At 37.5% G+C, this 19,377-nt stretch overlaps 1 protein-coding gene across 4 annotated transcripts in view; it reads right to left on the bottom strand.

Moving 5' to 3' along the window:
• Window positions 1-1,209: 1,209 nt before the first annotated feature.
• Window positions 1,210-19,377, bottom strand: part of LOC145220531 (uncharacterized) — a 64,787-nt gene continuing 46,619 nt past the window's right edge. For 3 of the 4 annotated variants that reach the window (XM_080087742.1, XM_080087745.1, XM_080087743.1), the window contains 36 exons: window positions 19,194-19,319; window positions 17,806-17,913; window positions 17,608-17,703; window positions 17,418-17,546; window positions 17,119-17,223; window positions 16,776-16,985; window positions 16,125-16,232; window positions 15,909-16,013; window positions 15,279-15,382; window positions 15,041-15,143; window positions 14,570-14,779; window positions 13,527-13,656; window positions 12,308-12,402; window positions 12,101-12,205; window positions 11,768-11,851; window positions 11,200-11,325; window positions 10,792-10,896; window positions 10,295-10,387; window positions 9,820-9,924; window positions 8,999-9,106; window positions 8,545-8,652; window positions 8,050-8,145; window positions 7,758-7,868; window positions 7,491-7,598; window positions 7,018-7,125; window positions 6,527-6,628; window positions 5,803-6,024; window positions 5,548-5,655; window positions 5,104-5,208; window positions 4,712-4,819; window positions 4,393-4,491; window positions 3,890-4,076; window positions 3,365-3,577; window positions 2,622-2,735; window positions 2,247-2,350; window positions 1,210-1,789 (listed from right to left, as the gene is read on the bottom strand). In XM_080087742.1, coding sequence (XP_079943868.1) covers window positions 1,619-1,789; window positions 2,247-2,350; window positions 2,622-2,735; window positions 3,365-3,577; window positions 3,890-4,076; window positions 4,393-4,491; window positions 4,712-4,819; window positions 5,104-5,208; window positions 5,548-5,655; window positions 5,803-6,024; window positions 6,527-6,628; window positions 7,018-7,125; window positions 7,491-7,598; window positions 7,758-7,868; window positions 8,050-8,145; window positions 8,545-8,652; window positions 8,999-9,106; window positions 9,820-9,924; window positions 10,295-10,387; window positions 10,792-10,896; window positions 11,200-11,325; window positions 11,768-11,851; window positions 12,101-12,205; window positions 12,308-12,402; window positions 13,527-13,656; window positions 14,570-14,779; window positions 15,041-15,143; window positions 15,279-15,382; window positions 15,909-16,013; window positions 16,125-16,232; window positions 16,776-16,985; window positions 17,119-17,223; window positions 17,418-17,546; window positions 17,608-17,703; window positions 17,806-17,913; window positions 19,194-19,319 — 4,419 coding nt within the window. In that variant the 3' untranslated portion in view covers window positions 1,210-1,618. The remainder of the gene's footprint in view (window positions 1,790-2,246; window positions 2,351-2,621; window positions 2,736-3,364; window positions 3,578-3,889; window positions 4,077-4,392; window positions 4,492-4,711; window positions 4,820-5,103; window positions 5,209-5,547; window positions 5,656-5,802; window positions 6,025-6,526; window positions 6,629-7,017; window positions 7,126-7,490; window positions 7,599-7,757; window positions 7,869-8,049; window positions 8,146-8,544; window positions 8,653-8,998; window positions 9,107-9,819; window positions 9,925-10,294; window positions 10,388-10,791; window positions 10,897-11,199; window positions 11,326-11,767; window positions 11,852-12,100; window positions 12,206-12,307; window positions 12,403-13,526; window positions 13,657-14,569; window positions 14,780-15,040; window positions 15,144-15,278; window positions 15,383-15,908; window positions 16,014-16,124; window positions 16,233-16,775; window positions 16,986-17,118; window positions 17,224-17,417; window positions 17,547-17,607; window positions 17,704-17,805; window positions 17,914-19,193; window positions 19,320-19,377) is intronic. The other variant, XM_080087744.1, reaches the window with a different exon arrangement.

The following is a 19,377-nucleotide window of genomic DNA, read 5'->3' as shown; positions in this document are numbered from 1 at the left end:
CAGGAGCGAGAGGAGTAAGACGTGTGACGTAGCGGGTCGAATCGAGCGACTAAGTATCGTCCAGCAGGTCTTGTGATGCGCGAACTGCTTATCGATTGTGGGTTTCTACCTCTATGTCGCTCACGTGACTGCCAACTATTCGATCACTTCAAACGTTGTGACCACGTGATTGCATTGCAATTTACCCCCACACACGAAACCCACAAACGGAAGTTGGGTGCAACTGTTGAAATAGCCCAAATTTTAGGGCTTGAGTGAAGCTCGTTCCGGGTGTTTCGACACACGGAACGTCCGGCTCGTCCCCAGCTCCGTCAGAGCTCGGGATCGGCTTCACCGCCGGTTTCCCGAGCAACGGCGAGTCTGGCACTCCTGACCCACATACAGACATAAAAAAAACTTGACCGGGATTCGAACCCGGGGTATCTTGGGTTCGAACCCCGTGAAAAAAAACGGAAGTCGAGTTGCGTCTTCTTCTGTTTGCAGCGTCGTCCTCTCGGCTTGCTCGAGAGGATCGGTGCTGGGCCTTAGCTGATCAGGATCGATGGTACTTGCGCATAGAAACACCCGATCAGCATTGACGCGTCGAGCCCGCCCGAAGCAGCAAGACTTCACCTCCTTAAGCTAGCAGAAAACGAAAAACTGCCCCTTTTCAATTCGTTTACTCAACTTCTGTTTGTGTTTTTTCAGAACCTACTGCCATTAGTCGTACATAAAACGTTTTATTGCATTTGAAATAAATGGAAACGAGACATGCATCTGCGTGGTACTGTCACCACGACGAGCGCTCTTGCACGCCCAACGCAAAGTCGTCGCCACTGCCAGACATCGTCCCCGCGCGACTGCTATAGCAGGCATTGGCACGTTCGTTTCAACCGTAGCGAATTACCTTCACTGACAGAAAGCTTACAGTCCAAGCTTACAAAAACCGCAGCAGATGGCGGAAATGACTGCTATTGATCTGTTTCTATTTGTTGGTTTGTCACAAATCCACACAAACAACTTCCGATTCTGTCCCTTCTACATTTCCTTCCTCTATGATTTATTTGTTCTAGATTAGTTTAGTCGAATTTCTCTGAAAGAAGCGATTTGAGTGTTAGTTAGGTCCTTGATTTTGCGCTAAAATTCCTTTGAATTACTAAAGTAAAACTTATCGGAAGCAAAATACTGATGGGTCGACGAATGCATGTCTGGCTTAACACAATTACAGCGTTTCTGAAGAAAACCATTGTTTATTATTTTGGCGACAGGCAAGCGACATACAACAATCACAAGCCTCGACAATGACAAAGCATAGCAGCAAGCTTCATATACCACCCCTAACACTCCGTGGCAAGAAAACAAATGAAATACAATGGATTATTAAACGCTTTTGGTTTTAAGCAACAAGTTTTCAAAATTGCAAAATGCTAGCCTACAAATTGGACTACCGTCTGTACAGCAAATGTTGTGAACTATATGTACATTAAATATCATTTGACCAGGATACCGATCTTAATTAGTACCTTTTTTTCAAAATACGAAACACACATACTATACTACATATAGGACACTTGGTATCTGTTGTGGTATGTACATTTGTGTAGACGGCTGTGTAAGTTATATACATAATTGTGAACTTCTATTGGACTGTCTGCACGTAGTTGGCGGGAAGCATCCCAGTTTGTCCGGTTCGCAAACAAGTACCAAACATCCAGCCTTCATCGATTGACTGGGCGTTAATGATGATGTCTCCATCTTGGAAAGTTATTTCATCATCATCGGCTGCTGAGTAGTCGTAAATGGCCTTGAACTACAAACAACAAGTACAGAATGTGTTACATTCCACAGGTACTATTTTTTGCATCAAATCACTGCAACAATACGATGATGGAAGCAATGGTGTTTTCCGATGTGGACAATTCGTTTACGATACACACGAAATGGATAGCCTATGACTATAAACATTTTCAATAAATTGGCGCTTAAGAGTTGTAAGCGTGTCCAAAACTAGGACCTAAACCTGAAAATACAGGTCTATACGCCTGACCCTAACCCAAGTTCTTTCTTTAGTTTGAAGCAATTTGCTACGTAAATGCCGAGTGCGAAGTCAGGTCCGTATGAAACCCGTTTTGTTTAAACTGTACAAACCATACCAGAAAAGCCCGGACCGACTTACAACTCTGTAATGTATACCAGTCATTGAAATTGTTATGATACAAACCAACTCGTCGATTTTAAACGTTCTACAGTATGAAAAAGTTTCATACCCGTGGTTGCGCCTGTGGAACGTTGTTGTAATACATTGGCCGAGATTGCATTTGACTGTAATCAGGAACAACTGACGGCGCAGGGACGTGCTTGTATTCCTTGGCTGTAAAATGTAAGTCAAATGACGGTGAAACAAAACAAAAGACCAAACAAATTAAAAGGGTTTATAATATGTGATAACATATAACTGTGTAAACTAGGTAAGGCCACAATGGATGCATTTTATTTTATTTTAGCAATGAAATTTGTTTAACAAACCCAATCAACAACCAAATACTAACAACCAGATACAAATCCGACAATTCAAGCAATATTGTCTGCTATTTTTTAGCACAACCACACATTGACTTCTTGCTAGTTTTCACACACCGCACCTATTACAAAATTTTGCCAAGAAGTCGGCTGTCGCTGGAAGCCCTTTGGTTCGAGACTTATCATGCGTTTGTAATCATCGTCCATGTCAGACTGAGCTTCAGTGATCAGTTTGCCTTTGAAAGGGAAATAAAGAGAAAAAAAGATAAAGGAGAATTGTAAGCAAAGAAGAAGAGAAACATAACAAGCAGCTGTAGCTGGTTTTGAGTCAGAAGAATTTTTTTCTGCGTTATTAACTTTTAGACCGTAATTTTAAATATTGATCATTCAGTGTGCGTCTTATCTGAAAGACAGATTCTATAAAAATTACAACTAGATCGAGCAGGAATTATTCTACACAATGTCTTATAAAGGCGCCATCCCGGCTTCGGGTTCGAATCCCACCGTAAACTGAATTTTTCTGGCTACCCCCTTGATTCGGTAATAATTCATATATTATCCCAGTTAGGAAATTATTTGCATCAACGCTTAAGGGCTGATAAATTTATGTTCATCTTAATAGTTGGAGTAAGTAATAATAATCAAAAATTTGGAAGCTTTTTAGTTTTAACAAAGATCAAGCTTCAATCAGAGCTGAGCTAAAAAGCAATCAAAGCACACATTTTCTAAAAGATGGAGCTACAAAGATTGCACTACAGAAAAGAAACTTGGGTCAACAGATGACCACTCAAACGCAACACCACGAGGGCGAGAAAAGGCACAGGTATAGACAAATTGACAGCACAGGAAGAGAAATAAGAAATACCCTTGTAGGTCGGCTTTCCTTCTTCATATTCAGCGTCCGTTTCGTATTCAGAAGGATCGTAGTTAAAAATCGAGCCTGGATTTCGACGCCACCTTTTCACGGGTTGTGACCGAACCATTTCGCTATCTGACATTGTTCCGTTGCGCAGTTGTTGCTGCTTGGCCTTGTAACTCGCCAATGTAGGCAAAGGTTTATGAGACTGGGACTTGGGCCCTGAATGTCAAGCAAAGTGATGAAGATGTTAAAACAAGAAGAAGAATGGAACAAACAGTTTTAGATAAAACCAAAGTTAGCTACATAAGATATGACTTCCATAAATGTCTAGATTAGTACAATAGAAGCAAAAACCAGATAAAGAAGGAGTGAAAGTAATAGAATAAAGTAAAAATCACAGCACAAATAAGATTTGGTTTAAATAATGCCATGTTTTACCACTTCTGCTGCTGGAAAATAAACAGAAAAAGAGCCAAAATGTTAACACAAAGACCTTGTTGTTCTTATCAACAACAACAGATCTATACATACTCTGTATTCCGTCTTGTTGTATCGCATTGGACCGCATCATTTCCATTTCTTGTACTTTGCCCTTTGCTCCTTTGTAAGCAAGGTCACTCGATATCAGAGTTGCCTGTTTCACACGACGCATATTGACGTCATCAACCACTGGCGTCACTTTACCGCGCATATTGGCCCGATCTTCTTGGTACTTGATCTGCAGAAAACGAAATTAAAATACAAGTTAAGTTTAAACGAAAAAGGCGGTATGGCAATTATGATTTTGGTTTTTCTTTTGGAGGAAAAGTACAGAAAAAATACATTCCGCCAAAGGTATGTTTTAAGGAAGCACAAAACACAAGAAGATAGACAGATACAATAAACAAGGTTTTAAAAAGCAACGAAACGTATAAAACAACGGTATCAAAAGATCACTGAGTACTGAACAAGATTTCCCGAAATGTTTCAACTGTTTTCAAAAGGCGCGTTGGAAGGCAGTGTGACAAAATTCACACTGGAAATGTGGCACATACCTGACTGAAGTTCATTGAGTTTTGCTTAACAGTACGGAATTCGGGGGTGTCTAACACAGAGACAGACGATCGCTGTTTAGTGCCGTCTTTGTAAGCAATCTACAAGCATAGAAGAAGAACAAAATAAGAAAAAGAGAAGTAAGTAGAGAAAAGAAAGCTAGGAAAAAAGGAGAAAACGATAATAAGATTAAATGCACTTTGAGAAGAAAACATTTTAAAATCATTTTGTCTGATTCTTGCGTGGTTGGATAAATTTCCAAGACCATTTTTGCAGCTTTTATGCGGAAAATTGTTTTGTCCCAAATAAATGTTCACTGACGTTGCTGAAGTTCAAAGTGTTTTGACGGACTCTGCGGAGTTCTGGCGTATCCATAACAACGCCAGTTTGTTTTCCTCTCATCTCCTCCATTCCAGACTTGTAGTGGACCTACACAAGCAATAACAATAACAGGTTAGACCCAAGAACAGTATACATTATTATTTTCAAGCATTAACTGTTACTTTTGGACACCGGTTTAAGGCATTGTATTTGGCAGTGGGAAAAAAATACATTTAATTCAAATTTTTAAAGCAACGTAATGAAAACTTTCTATGCTTTGTGCACAGTGTATGAGAAAAAAAATACTATTATAAAGTTTGTTACATAACAATATAGACACTGACATTACAATAAAATGTACCCACAATCTACAAGCTATCGGGCAAAAGTACCTGTGACAATGCTTTCTGGTTTTCCCTTACTCGTCTCATTTCAGGAGTGTCCACCATAGAAAGCATCTGTCCTTTGCTCTCGTTGTAGTTTTGTTTGTATTTCACCTTGAAATTACATCAGAGACCGATTAGAGCCTAGACATGCTAACTTCTAAAAAAATATGTTCACTACACGTAACGGAAAAAACAAGGATGTGCTTAATAATGTAGGAATGTTATTTTGGACAAACGACAACAGAACTCTCAGAACGTATAAATTTGAACCAAATAACCAGTAATAACATGACCGCAACTGACCATTGTTGTGTACCACATAAGTTTAGTCATGAACTGTGGAAAAAAACGTGCTTGAATGAACAACAGCCAACTCTAAATATATTTTGCATTTAACAAAATTTTAACATATGCTTTAACATCAACAAAAAAATAATGCATGGTACTTACATCACTTATCAATTCTGTCGCTTTCTGAGCGTTAAGTAACTGAGGAGCGTCCATGACCACTGTGGGGCGCCCTTTCACGTTAGTTTCATAGTTTTCCTTGTACAGTTTCTGTTAATAGAAAGTTAATTATTTTTGGATTACCCAAGTTTTGTTAAACAAAGACAGGTGATGTACAAAAATTTTCAAATATTTACCACAAAGTTCGCTTTGCCCAACATGATAGTTTGCAAGCCTGCTTTGCTTTCAGACCCTTACCTGACTCTTTATGTCTTCAGCATATTTGATGTGATCCATCGCCGGTGTTCCGTGGAGGTCGAAGGTCATGCCGCGACCCTTCACAGATTTTTCGAAGTCAGCCTTGTATTTACGATCGTCGAGAATAGCTTGTGCGTTCTTGTAGTGTAAAGATGCTGGAGTGTCTTCCATTGCACCACTTCCCCGTGAGTTTATCTCCTTGGCACTCTTGCGGTAATCGATCTATGACAAAGAAATCATAAATTGGATTTGCGACATATCGGCTAACCAATCAAAGCAAAGGAAATTTTTGTTTAAAGCAGTTTCTTAACCTGTGGGTAATTTTTAGTGAAGGGGTAATTACATCATTATTTTTTAGTTGTGTGACGTCACGCTTCTGTAACGTCACAGTTTTTTTGTCATTCGAAACCCGGGTAAATGATCTGGCTTTTCTAAAGAGTAACGATATATTAGAAAGGTTAAGAACCGATCGTTTAGAATTACATTATACCTGCAAGAATTTAAAAAATTTATAGGGCAGTAACAATTAAGGTTCTTCCGATTTTTTTGATCGGTTGACAGGCAAATTTACCAAAACAATAGAACTAAGTGCAAAAAACAACAGAGATAATAACTTCATATTAATATACTAAATAGTTACCCATCCACCCATTAAATATAAGTTCGTATTTATTTTTACAGCAAAGTTATTTTAAGTGAGAAAACAACATATGTTGGGACTTACGTTGTCCACAAGTTTCTGTGCTTCCTTATAATGACCAAGGAATGGAGATTCGTCGGCTTGCCACGCTTTGCCGGTGTTTCCGTATTTGCGACGGTATTGCAGCTGGAAAACGAATATATGAAGGTTAAATAGGCGTTGTTGATTAAACACTGTTTTGTTTTGCTTACAGACACCTGTTAAGTAAGCTTGATTACATTGATTAAACATTGTTCGATCAGTGCAGACAGTGCGCACTGTTTCGACTTATGTAGTCTCATCAGTGCAGCAGGTGCTCTATAGAGGTCGAAACAGTGTGCACTGTCTACAGCTTATCATTTATTGGCTCGATGCTTTTACGTTGTCGGATCATATTTAACACAGTTTTCTCGATCATATTTAACAAAATTTGTCTCTAAAATCGAAATTTGAATGACTACACAGTGTTGCAATACAATCACGTGTGATCTCGACATGACTTTTTCGAGTCGTTTTATAAATTATGTTTTCCATACCTCGCTCTGGAACTGTGAAGCCTCCTCAGCATGCATTTGCGAAGGATTATCAGGAGTGAATGTGTAACCTTTGCCAGTCATATCACGGTGACGACGCTTGTACTCATACTACAACAACAAAATATATGTCAAGATCTAAGATTCAAACCAACAGCGTAATGTTGACACAAAGACTTATAATTTGACCCAGGAATAATGTGGTATAGTACCAATTTTGTTTTTCCTGCTATTTTGCTAATACGTATCCGACGTTCGACATCCCGTTTGGGACGTGCTTCAGTTAAACAAGCAAAACATTTCTCAACACAATCTTACTTACAAGCCAGACAAAAATGGAGATAACCTGAGCACATTGGTAAAAGCCTAATTCTGGGTTGTTAAGGTAACGAATAACTGATCAGTATACTAAAGCATATTCATAGATGTCCGATTTTAGGAGTTCTATTTACATTATGAGAATCCGCTGTACTTACATCGCTGAGTACATCTTTGCATGAAGTTGCATGAACAATGTCAGGTCTGTCAGTGATTGCTGTGTATCCCTTGCCGATGTTGTCCCGATGCTTTTTCGTGTATTTAAACTAAACACAAATACGAAATTTAAATACTAGCAAACGCACAGGCAGAACAGCGTACATCTAACTAGGGAATTCAACGCATAGTTTATTATTATTGAATATGTTTGCATTTTGTCAGGCATAGAAGTGTTATGCATTTTATGTTTATTTTCAAACACTTACTTGACTTTGTACTTTTCCAATTTCTTCGGCATGTTTTTGAGCTGGAGTGTCCTTGATAAACTTCCAGCCTTTGCCCTTGATCTCCTTGTCGAACTCTTTTCGGTATTCAAGCTGAGCAAAAATTCATGTAATTTATTTTTAAACCACAACACAAGTTAGATCACAAATCATGCATGTTCAAAGATGGTTAAAGTAAGCTTTTGCAGTTGAATTTCAGTTTATCCGATAAACGATCAGAATTATTTCGGATAATTTATAAAAGAAAAAAAGCCCAAAACCAATATATACTTACGTCGCTTTGAAGTTTATTTGCTCCGAGTGCGTGCTTCATGCCAGGTGTTTTTAACATTTCGATGTCCTTGGCCTCAGTCTTTTGCTTGTAATGAATCTAAATACAGTTCAACAACTAGTTACGACCAGGTATCAAAATTTTAACATGAAGCGGAAACCATTACTAACATCTCTGTATTCTTAGGGTTATGATCAAAAACAGATAGGATTCTTGGAAAAAGTGAATGTTTCTAGGGCAAAGGGCATTTTCGACAAATGATTTCTTTTTACTTTTACTTTACGTTTTCCCAAATGAAGACGATGTCAATAAAGGCAAACATTTTTACAGTATAGTAGATTCAGGCCTAAATATGAATTTGTTTTCCCCAAAATGTCGACAATCTTTCCAAAAACATTTCGTTGGCGAAGTTAATGACGTAAATATAGTATGGAACAATTTTCAACAAGATGCTGAATATTTGCTTAGACATTAAACTCACGAATTATCGAGTCTCACCGTGCTTTGCATTTTAGCTGTAGACATTGCATGCTCAACGTCAGGGCGCTTGTCGATGACAGTGAAGTCTTTGTCCACATTTTCGCGAGCTTCTTTACGATACTCGATCTGATTGGATGTACAGGTTGTAAATAAATGTGATATGCAAAATTGTTAACATCACACGAATGCTAAAATGAAGCTGGTTATGCAGTTAAACACGATGAAATGTTAAAACATGAAAAATGAACGAAACATATCACAAATTATACAAAGCACACCTGGTTTGAAACATGCCATCACACCATGCACAAACGAAACAATAGAATACAAAGAACACAAAACAACACAGAGAATATATATGAAAACAAGAAAAAGTTGAAAAAGTCCATCTTTTTGAGTAAGGCAAGACAGCATGCTAAAAAAGAAGGAAGTAGAATTGGAAGCACACTCATCAGGTCACACCATAACATACGTTGCTGATGTTTCGTTGGACTTTTTGCTGGTGATCAGTGTCTGGCCTTTTAGCAAGCACTGTGTAACCTTCCTTGCGCAAATTCTTAGCCTTTTTCTTGTAGTTGTTCTGCAACGGGCAAAGGTTTTACAAATATGAAATTGTTGGATCGAAAAAACGTAATTATGTTTTGAGTCTAGTACGAAAGCTCATCCAAAGTAAAATGAGATCTTTGTATTGTTAGGATTAGGTTATTAAGTTACAGTCAAACGTTTGCAGCAAAATTTCAAATATCGGTCCAGTCAAAAAAAATACGCGTAGCCTAAGATTTGGTCCTTTATAGACAGGGTTGCCATCGACTTGAAGCCAAAAATAAGGACAAACGAAAAATTATATTTTTAGATGAAACGATTTAAACGTTTTTGAACAAATCTTTGCATTTACACGAGCTATGATACATCATATGCAATGTTTTGCCCAGAAACAATCCATTGCAGTAACTTCTAATTATTCGAAGAAAATACTTTTTGCATCTTACAACAGCACAGGTCTAGGTTTACTATTAATTGTAGCAGGGATTTGACTTGTAGTTGTATAAAATAAGACAAAAGAAGGACTCAAGTCAAAAACAAGGACATTTCTTAGAAATAAGGACAACGAACTTTTCTAAAGACATAGCCCTTCAAAATAAGGACAAATCTTAGAAATAAGGACGGTATGGCAACCCTGTTTATAGACCATCTGTACGACAATATTTTATCCACAGCTGGTTTAGTGTTTTCAAATATTACACACAAATATTTTACCAGACAACCAACGCTTAAAATATTCAAGGTGCTTACCTGGCTAACCATGTTGTTGACCTGAACTGCATGGTTAATGGCTGAATCTTTTTCAGTTACAGTGTAACTTCCCTTGCTCTTCTCAAACTTCGCTTTGTACTTGTTCTGTACAAAACACAATGATGTTACCAATGACGTTCAAAAAAACTCGGTAAAACATAGAAAATTGCTATAAACGTAGTTAGGATGGTAAAAACGCATTACAAACATGATTAAAATGGTTTAAAAATCGTTATAAACGTAGTAAAAATGTTTAAAAAATATTTGGCTATTAGCCGAGTTCAAATAGTTTAGTGTGGTAAAAACATGGCAGAAATCGTTATAAACACAAATAAAATGATTAAAAACGGTTATTACAGCAATTCAAGAAGTTTTATAAAATGCTTAAAAATACAGGAAATCTGGTTAATGAATAGTCACAAATGTAGTTAAAATGGTTAAAAATTTACGATGTTAGTCATATCAAAAAATTTACCTTGCTGACAAGCGACGAAACATCGGTGGCATGTTTGATATCGGGTGTGATTTCCAGGACCGTGAAATCTTTGACACCTTCTTTGTATTTGTTCTGTAAGGAATAAATTGCCAGTTAGTTCACTTTATTCACTTGCATTAGCCCAAGAAAGAAAATTTGCGACTGAGTTTATCACAATGCATTGTGTCACAATATAGCCAACGTAATTAGAGTTCGCAAAATACGGTATGCGGTCATTTGAATGCAATGCTAGCAAGAAACAAACAGTTATTTTCTGGAAAGATCAATGCGCCTGGTGTTATTTGTTCTGAGGCCCAACAATACGTCTAGAATCGCTTTCAAAATTTACTCTAGCTGTGAACAGTTAACAGCTAGAGTACATTTTGAAAGCGATTCTAGACGTATTGTTAACAGTTAACTCAATCAGCATGTTATAAACATCACTCTTTATATTTCAAACAAAGACCAACCCAAACAATCACATTAGCAGAATGTACCTCACTAATATCTTCCTGCACTTTTCTCAGTCTCTCGAACTCCGGAGTATCAGTTGTGATGTGATATTTGCCCTTTAGTTTTTTCGCCTCAAATTTGTACTTGTTCTAAAAACGTATCGTCAAATGAAAGTGTAAGTTATTTTCAAAACGGCATTGAGTAGACGTTTTTTTTTACAAAAACTCCATTAGAACGACTGAAAGCAACTCTAAAAGATGCCAATGTAAGCCATCAGGGCTAAAAAACATAAATACATTTGATTATACTATTGGTTTAACTTATTGTCAAAGTGTGCAATAAAATATATTTACCACATAGCAGTTATTTAGCTGCAACGTTTCATTTAAAAAACAATAGCATTTGAATCAAATACGTAGTTTTAAAGATTATTGTTTCTTTTAATTCCTTACATCACTGGAGAGATCGGCCACTTTTCTTGCATGCTGAAACACTCTTTCGTCCGGAAGACACCAGCAAAGACCAACGTTGTCCAAGTAGTTTTCTTTGTACTTGACATCGCTAATGTTATCACGGACCTGAGATCGTATAAAGGTTAGTGATTGGTCCGCTTCATGTCGTTTAGATAAGAGGTTATTTTCAAGCATCAAAAAGTCACATCAAATGCACCGGCAACTGTTTTTTTTGTAGCAATTATTTCTGTAATCTTTGATCAAGATAAAACGTTTGACACGCCAGAAGCCCAACTGCAATAATTAGGTATTGGTTACTTGGAAATGTTGCTAACGTTTGCTAAACATGGTACAAAGTGGTATGTTCTCAGGGCTTGATGTTAACATTTAAAAAAGTTATGTCTCAACACGACCATGAATTAATTCAACCTTTTTTCGGGTTTTGCTCTAGTACCATGTTGAAGCAAAAACTTATAATTACTGATTCAAGTATCTATATCTTGGTTTTCGTGGTTCAGCTAATGTCAATGCCGTAAAAGCTGCAGTTTTGTAAAGATTAATTATCTACCTTAAGAGCGTGTTTCATAAAGTTGTCGGTCCCCTTGAGTTTATACTTGTGAGCCAAATCCTTGTCCTTTGCTTTGTACTTGACCTAAGAAACCAAATTACAAGTTTAATTTTCAAAAGCAACAACGAAACTAAGGTCACATTCTGTATAATGAAATATTTGACCATCGCAAAATTAGACCTGGCTTTCAAAACTAAACTTAACCAACACGAGAAACCCGGTAGCATCATTCTGATTGAAAAAGACATTGAAGATGGTTTTACTTATATATACACATGTATCTAGTCAATAAAGTAAATGACTTTAGACTTATTGCAGATTACAGTCACTTACATCACTAATGTTGTCATTGGTTTCCATTGCCTTCTTCGTCCATGGATCTTCAGCGGAAGGGTGTATTTTTTGGAGGCCTTTCTTGGCTTTTTCCTTGTACTTCAGCTACAAAGGGCAAAATAATGTTAAGTTAAAATTGTTTGGATATATGGGTATTACGATTTGCATACACTCTAATCCTTATCAGCAAATATTTGATATATCTACCTCGTTGAGTGGTTTAATGACATCCTTGGCGTGTTTTGTTTCCCTTGTTTCTTTCATGTTCTTGAATCCGGTTGGGTCGTGCTTCACGTCTTCACCTGTTTAAACAAATACAAAAGAAGTTTTTTACCTGATTAGGAGAAACACAAAACTCCAAGGGGATTGTTTTTGTCCCAACTGATGTCAAGTTATAAAAACAATTCGTTTGATTGGTTGTATTGCTAAACAGAAGAGTTTTGGTTTTGGCATAACTTTACGGCAGTTGGACGAAACATTTGTTTAGTACTTTAGACCAGAGGTGTCAAACTCGTGGGGTTCGGGGGCCACATTGCAGTTTGGAAATTATGCCGAGGGCCGCATGTGATTTTTAATCTAGTTTTGTACACTTAAACAACCTTTTCGCTACTATGGCCGCATCGCAGATCCTTATTTCACCAACAGCCGCCAATTACCTGCTGGTTTTTTTTAAAATTACAGATGTAAAGAAATAGGTTAAAATCACATATATACCAACTATATTGACGCGCCAAAAGCCCTGCTTGATGCACAGATTGAGCTGCACAGTGTTAACATCAGTTTTAATTGTTTATTACGTCATACTCTATGTTGTGACGCTAGTGGTTCCTGTTTTTCCGCATTGTTTGCACACAAAAGGCGTACAAATCTGACGCATATGGCTACTAGGCTAGTCATGCTGCTTTCAGCATCACAAAATCTATTTAGAGTGGTTATAATTTAAAATATTTGGCAAAAGAGTTTTAATTGCGTCACGACCGCCAGTACAAATATTTTAATGAACATGTTTACGGCCGCACATATATCTGACAAAATAATACAATTGTTGTTGAGAGTTCGTGGGCCGCATTGGAGGGCTTTGTGGGCCGCAAGTTTGACACCCCTGCTTTAGACAGCTTTATTAAATTCTATTGCAGAGCTTTTAACAATCGCATTGTCAGCGTGTATGAGTACGGAGCACAGTTATAGAAGGTATTCACTTTAAAAGTTCTCAGAAAGTTTTCTAATAAATCATGTCACTTTAAAAGTTCGTTATTATAAATATTTCTAATTTCCTGTCAACTCTAAAAACAGCAAAAACGTTTTGTCAACAAAAAGGCTACTAGTTTTCAAATCATTAACTGTTACAAATGGTGGTGGTAACAACATCGCAGATCTATAGAAAAACAAAATAGAACACAATACATTTGATGTTTGTAGTAATAACCTCGCGTTTTGTATTGCTTGTCACTTGTCAATGTGCTGGCAAAGCGCTGTTGTTGCATGGTTGCTGTTCCCTCCTCTGGAAGTTGGTATTCGGTAGCAAGCTTCTTCTTCGCTGCACCTTTGTATGCGTTCTACAGACAAATAAGGAACATAAATACGTTTTTTACAAATTATCACAGTTTTTGAGCGCTCTACAACTGTAGTTTAAAGCAGGGCTTCTCAAACTGTGGGTCGCGAAATATAGTTTTGGAGTAGCGAAACATCATGTGTTGTTATATCATTGTCACAATAAATGGAATACGTGCATAAATTTAGTGTTTAAACATCATTTACGTGTATATGCTATACCCATCAGTGGGCACGTAGAATTTTCGTTTCCACAATGGGGTCGCAGAGCAAAAAACTTGCCCTGGTTTAGGACATAAAAATCAACGCTACTGAACCCTGCTTTACAAGGAACAGTTAGTAAGTCTCATATTAGGTACGTTGGCCCAAATCTGGTGTATCTGATGTAGCCACAATATATCAGTGATAATGACACGAGCTTAGGCATGCGGCTTTTTTCTCTCAATTTTCATTTTGAACTGATTTATAAAAAGACTTGTTCAAAATGAAGGTAAAAAGTTAAGCAACAGTTTTGTCACAGCAAATGTGGCGAAATTAGTTCTAAGAAAATGCCTGTGGAAAAGTTTTTCACTTCCGAGGCTGTATGAAGTTATTTACAAACGTTTAATAAATATAAGTCTGCTTCAAGCCATTATATTCACCGTACCGACAATTATATGTACTTTCAAATCAAAGCCTCTCCTATGTTTAATGGTGAAAATAACGGCCCAAATAGACGTAAAAAGCGACATGCTTTATTGTTCAAACGTTTCGGCAAATGCTCATGCCATCTACGTCTACGTCTATTGGGCCGTTATTTTCACCATTAAACTTATGAACAGATCCGTATATAGTGTTCCAAAGCCTCTCCTGTACACCAAAAAGGCAGTTTGAAAGCAGACAAACAATTTTTAACGATATGTTTAATGACAATCTTACGTCGCTTTGTAGTGCTTGCGATTCCTTAGCTTTCAAAATGTCCGGAGTGTCAGGCACAGTTGTGTACTTGGACTTCTGCTTGGCGGCCTCATCCTTGTATACGATGTCACTGTAATACTGGGCAGCCTCACGCAATCTCTTGTACTCTGGATCGTCAGGGATCACAAGGTAAGTCTTCATTCCTTCTTTCGCCTTTTGCTGGTATTCAGTCTGAAAGCGCAAAATGTACCCATTTAATAAGTTTATCGCATGGTAAGTTGACAGCAGCAAATGCATCATATTCAGTAATGTAATAACTAGGGGTATCTGAATGAAAATGATTCACAACATAACGCATGCGTTCAAGTCATTAAGATTGCCAAATAAAATCCTAACAGCATGTGAAAAGGTGTAAAATTTGGCCCAAAAAATGGAAGTAAAAGTACGTGTACAAAGATCATTTTGGTGTATTTTTGATTGGGATTCTTTTACCTGACTAAGAAGTTTTGAATTCTTGAGCACATTCCTTGTTTCTGGTGTTTCGGGAAGTGGAATCAAGTTGCCTTTGAAGAAGGTTTCATAATCGTCGTGGTATCTGAAAAAAATGCCACATATAAAGTAATATTATATACAGCTTGGAAACATAATGTATGGCATTTTCGCAAAATGATGATGCATGTGGAGAAATAGTAACTGCAGTTTAAATACACATTTGGTGAGATTTTCGTACTTTGAATCACTGATGTTGTCTGTTACTCCCTTCACATGTTTGTTAATCTTGTCGGGTTGGTATCTACATTTTAACTTTCTACCGCTCTCTTTGCCGTATTTGATCTGAAATAGAAAAGTGAATGGTTTACACCAGTGCACCAAGCATATTGAAAGCGAAGTCCTTCCTCCGTTTGCTGCATGAAGGCGTCAGGACTGATCTCAGTTATGATTGTTCACAGTTTACGGCCGAATACAAAGTGGCAACAGTATTAATACAAGTTATTTTTTAGGGCAAAAGATACAGTCAACCTTATTCCACTGTGCAAGTTATATATATATATATATATATATCTGTATATTTATATAAATAGATATTTCAACACGCCACTTTCCTCCGACGAAAAATCAAAACATAGTATACGCCAACCCTATTGAAGGCGTTGTAGCGAATCAGCCGGTCACCAAGCATTTCCATATATGGTAACTGGTTGATTAGGTATATCACCTTCAATATACCTGACGTATTATGATTTATGCGTGTGTGTGTGCCGTGATTGCTGGTCTACACAGACTCTTTAGGTCTGATCCCAGTATTGAATTTTTGTACGTAACGAAAAATCAAAGGTTCATCTACAAAAAGTTAACTTACGTGGCTAATGAACTGCTGAGCACGTTTGTGACTTGCTAACCACGGTGTGTCATCCACTTGGATCACTTTACCTCTGGATAGGATCAAATCTTGCTTGTACTTGTTCTTTAAAACACAAATAAAATATTGGTCAAATAAATCGTCTACTTAGGTTTAGGTGTTACAAAGAAAATAATGGAAATCTAAGTCGACTCATCATTGCACTTCAGGACTTACATCACTGTACTGGGCCGGCAATGTTCGTAGATGTTTCATCTGTAACGAGTCTTTGTAGCTGTTGAAACCCTGACCCTTTTCCTTGTTGTGTTTCTCTTTGTAGGTGTTCTGTTACAAACGTTGTAAGTAAATGATAAGTCATACAAACACACGGAATAATTATAGCTTTTGTCCTCGCCAATCCACAACAAGGAACTATAGCTTACATCACGGGTCGGCAACCTTTTTTGTACTGAGGACCGTTTTTAAACTGAAATTTTATCGAGGACTGGCCTTTAAAAAACTACAAATATTTAGAAATGAAAACGCCAAAATTAGTTCATCATCCCCGGTATACATGGGCAAAATGTTTTAAAGCATTTAACTTGAAAAATTATACGGTCCGGTACCGGGCCGCGGCCCGGCGGTTGCCCACCACTAGTTTACATAATCAGCACGTGCGACATATGGGCTACATTTGAGATAATGCACAATTATGATTGAATCCTAATCAATTGTAAAATTGGCAATGTTAGAGTGTTTATCGTGGTGAAAAATTAGACACATCTGTGTTTTGTAATTTAACAAAAGTATATCAGGTTTACAATGCTACTCGGTAGTACACAAACGACCAGCGCTCTTTTAAGTATTTGGGTAAAACAGAGTTCCTACATCACTTAGAACTTGTCCCGCCCTCTTGGCATTTTCAATGTGAGGAGTTGTGACGTCCAAGTGATATCGGTCCTTGATCTGTTCGTAGTTGCTACGGTAACGAGTGGCACTAAAGAGGTCCTGCATTTTCTTGGAGTGAATGATTGAAGGAACATCCTTGACATCCCGAAATTTGGCGCCTTTGCCTTGATGTGGTTGACGGTATTTAAGCTACAAAGGAACAAATACATTGTTACATTTTTACTTTCTTGGTCTTTATGTTTTTTCGTCTCAGTATGTTGTTTAATAGTATTCTGTATCAAATCTTTTATAAGAATTTGTTGCTGATGTTAGGAGTACTTACATCTGATATCAATTCAGTTGCAGCCTTTGCCTGCTTAAAGTTTGGTTGATCTGGGCTTAGATGGAAGTTATGGCGTTCCTTGTCAGCCTTTTTGCTGTAATGCATCTGAAACAAAGAAAAATACAAAAATTAAAAGTAACCAACCATAGAAACAATGATGAGCAAGACAACCGCTATTCTGGCATTATATTTCGGTTTATAACAAACGCCAATTTAAGCATCAAAATAAACCCACTTCGAATACTTACTAATATTGAATATTAAGGTAAATGTTACATAAAAAATCAATTTCAATGTACCTTGCTTAAAAGTTTTCCAGCTTTGACTTGTGTCTCATATTGTGGAGTGAGGAAGTAAGGGAAAAAGAAAATTCCCTTTTCATTCTCATAAGCTTCCTTGTATTTGTAGTCGCTTAAAATTTCTCGGACCTAAAAAGCATGAAAGAGGTAACAAATGCTACAATGTATTTGGTTGACAATAAATTCTTACCTTCTTTGCATGAAGCGCCTGTGGTGTTTCGTTCAAGCATTTCAGATATGCTTTAAGTGTTTCGGCTTCTGCTTCGGCTTGCTTCTTGTATTCAATCTATATTATACATGAAACAACATTTAGCCCCGGTACAGGATAATTGCAGAATAAAGTTTTTCATGTACTTCGGCGTGTTACAAAGTCCAGTTGAAAACTTACGTTGCTTTGAAGCTCAGTTGTTTTCTTGTTCTGCAACATCATGACGGAATCTTTGAGCTCGCTGGGGCAACCGAAGTCCTCCTTATTATGCTCTTCCTTGTACTTGATCTATTACCGAAAGTAAAATAATTACAACGAGCTACTGCACGATTGACAGTATTCCATTTTAAACATAGGCCTTACATCAGGGGTGGGGAACCTGCGGCCCGCTTGCCTTTTTAATGTGGCCCGCGTCACAATTTTGTTAAAGTACAGCATAAAACATAGCATCAAAAAACAACAACAATAAAATGTTTATGTACAAATATTTACTTGAAAAAACTTCGACATTTCCACATTTGACGCCAAACTTATTAAAATTCCCACACATTCAACCACTTGCTGTATTTGTGACGTAACAGTCACTCGATTGTTTCTCCTTGCAGTAACAAATCGTTTGCCATGTGGTGTTAGTTTTAAATTGCTTTTAGAGCTATTAGCGTGGATCCTTATATTGTTACATAAAATATATTCGGTATAATGGAGCTAGGGTGTTCCAGAAAGAATGGACAGTTTTTATTTGAATTAGGTGATAAACCTGTATGCATTGTTTGTTGCAAACAAGTAACAGCAAGAAAAAAATCAAATTTTGGAGCGATGAAATATAAAATCACTTGTGTGCTTAGGGTATTTTTACACGGAATTTGAAAATAAAAAAAATATTTGGCCCGCCCGAAAATGTTGTGCAGTTCATGCGGCCCGCAGTACTAAGTAGGTTCCCCACCCCTGCCTTACATATATCTGAAGTAATCACACAATATTGTGTTTTAAACAGTGCGTTTACTTAGCCCACGTTATCCCGATCCAGAGTTGTAAGCGGGCCCGAAGCCAGAACCCGAATTGTGTTTGAGAAGTCCGTTTAGGCCCGAAAGTTTGATTGACAGTTTTGTAGTTAAAGAAGCCATACAAAATGGACAATAACAGACAAAGGCTAAAATAGGACGTTTTAGGGCTGTTGGACATTAATTAATTTTAGCAACTTGGTATTTCTTTGATTACGCACGCAGGATTTAAAGTAGCCTAATGGCCCGAATCAAGCCTGACTGTTTAAAAATCCCAAGACTAAACCCGGCGCGATCAGTCTGCTTAGCCACTGCGGGTTAATTCATTCTATTTTTCAGACTATTTTAAAAAATGAAAACGGTTCGCTATTGGGGTCGGGTGTTGGTTTTTAACAAAACAATAAAATTAAATTTGGATCTCAGACACCCAGTTTAGTTGGCGTAGCGCAGGCTAAGAATGGTGTAGTTTCGTGAAGGCATCAATGTTTTGTCGTATGCAAGATACAAGCGAATTTTGCCAACGAGCCACCTCAGCAAATGCTATATGTGTATGCTTTAGAAACTTACATCACTGATCAGAGCACCAGCCTCTTGTACATGTTTTATCTGTGGCGTGGAAGGAAGAACAGTGAAGGCCGCTGGTATGGCCGAGTCCTCCTTATGCTTCTCCTTGTATGCATTCTCGCTAACAATCTTTCAAAAAGTGGAAAAAAGTAAGCACGGTTTACTTGCTTGAATTCAGCTCAAAAAT

Source organism: Phallusia mammillata, chromosome 3 (genome assembly GCF_965637545.1).
Source record: "Phallusia mammillata chromosome 3, kaPhaMamm4.hap1.1, whole genome shotgun sequence".
In the NCBI taxonomy this organism is placed as follows: Eukaryota; Metazoa; Chordata; class Ascidiacea; order Phlebobranchia; family Ascidiidae; genus Phallusia; species Phallusia mammillata.
Note: the sequence above shows the minus strand (reverse complement) of the source record. Positions and strands in the feature narration are given on the sequence as shown.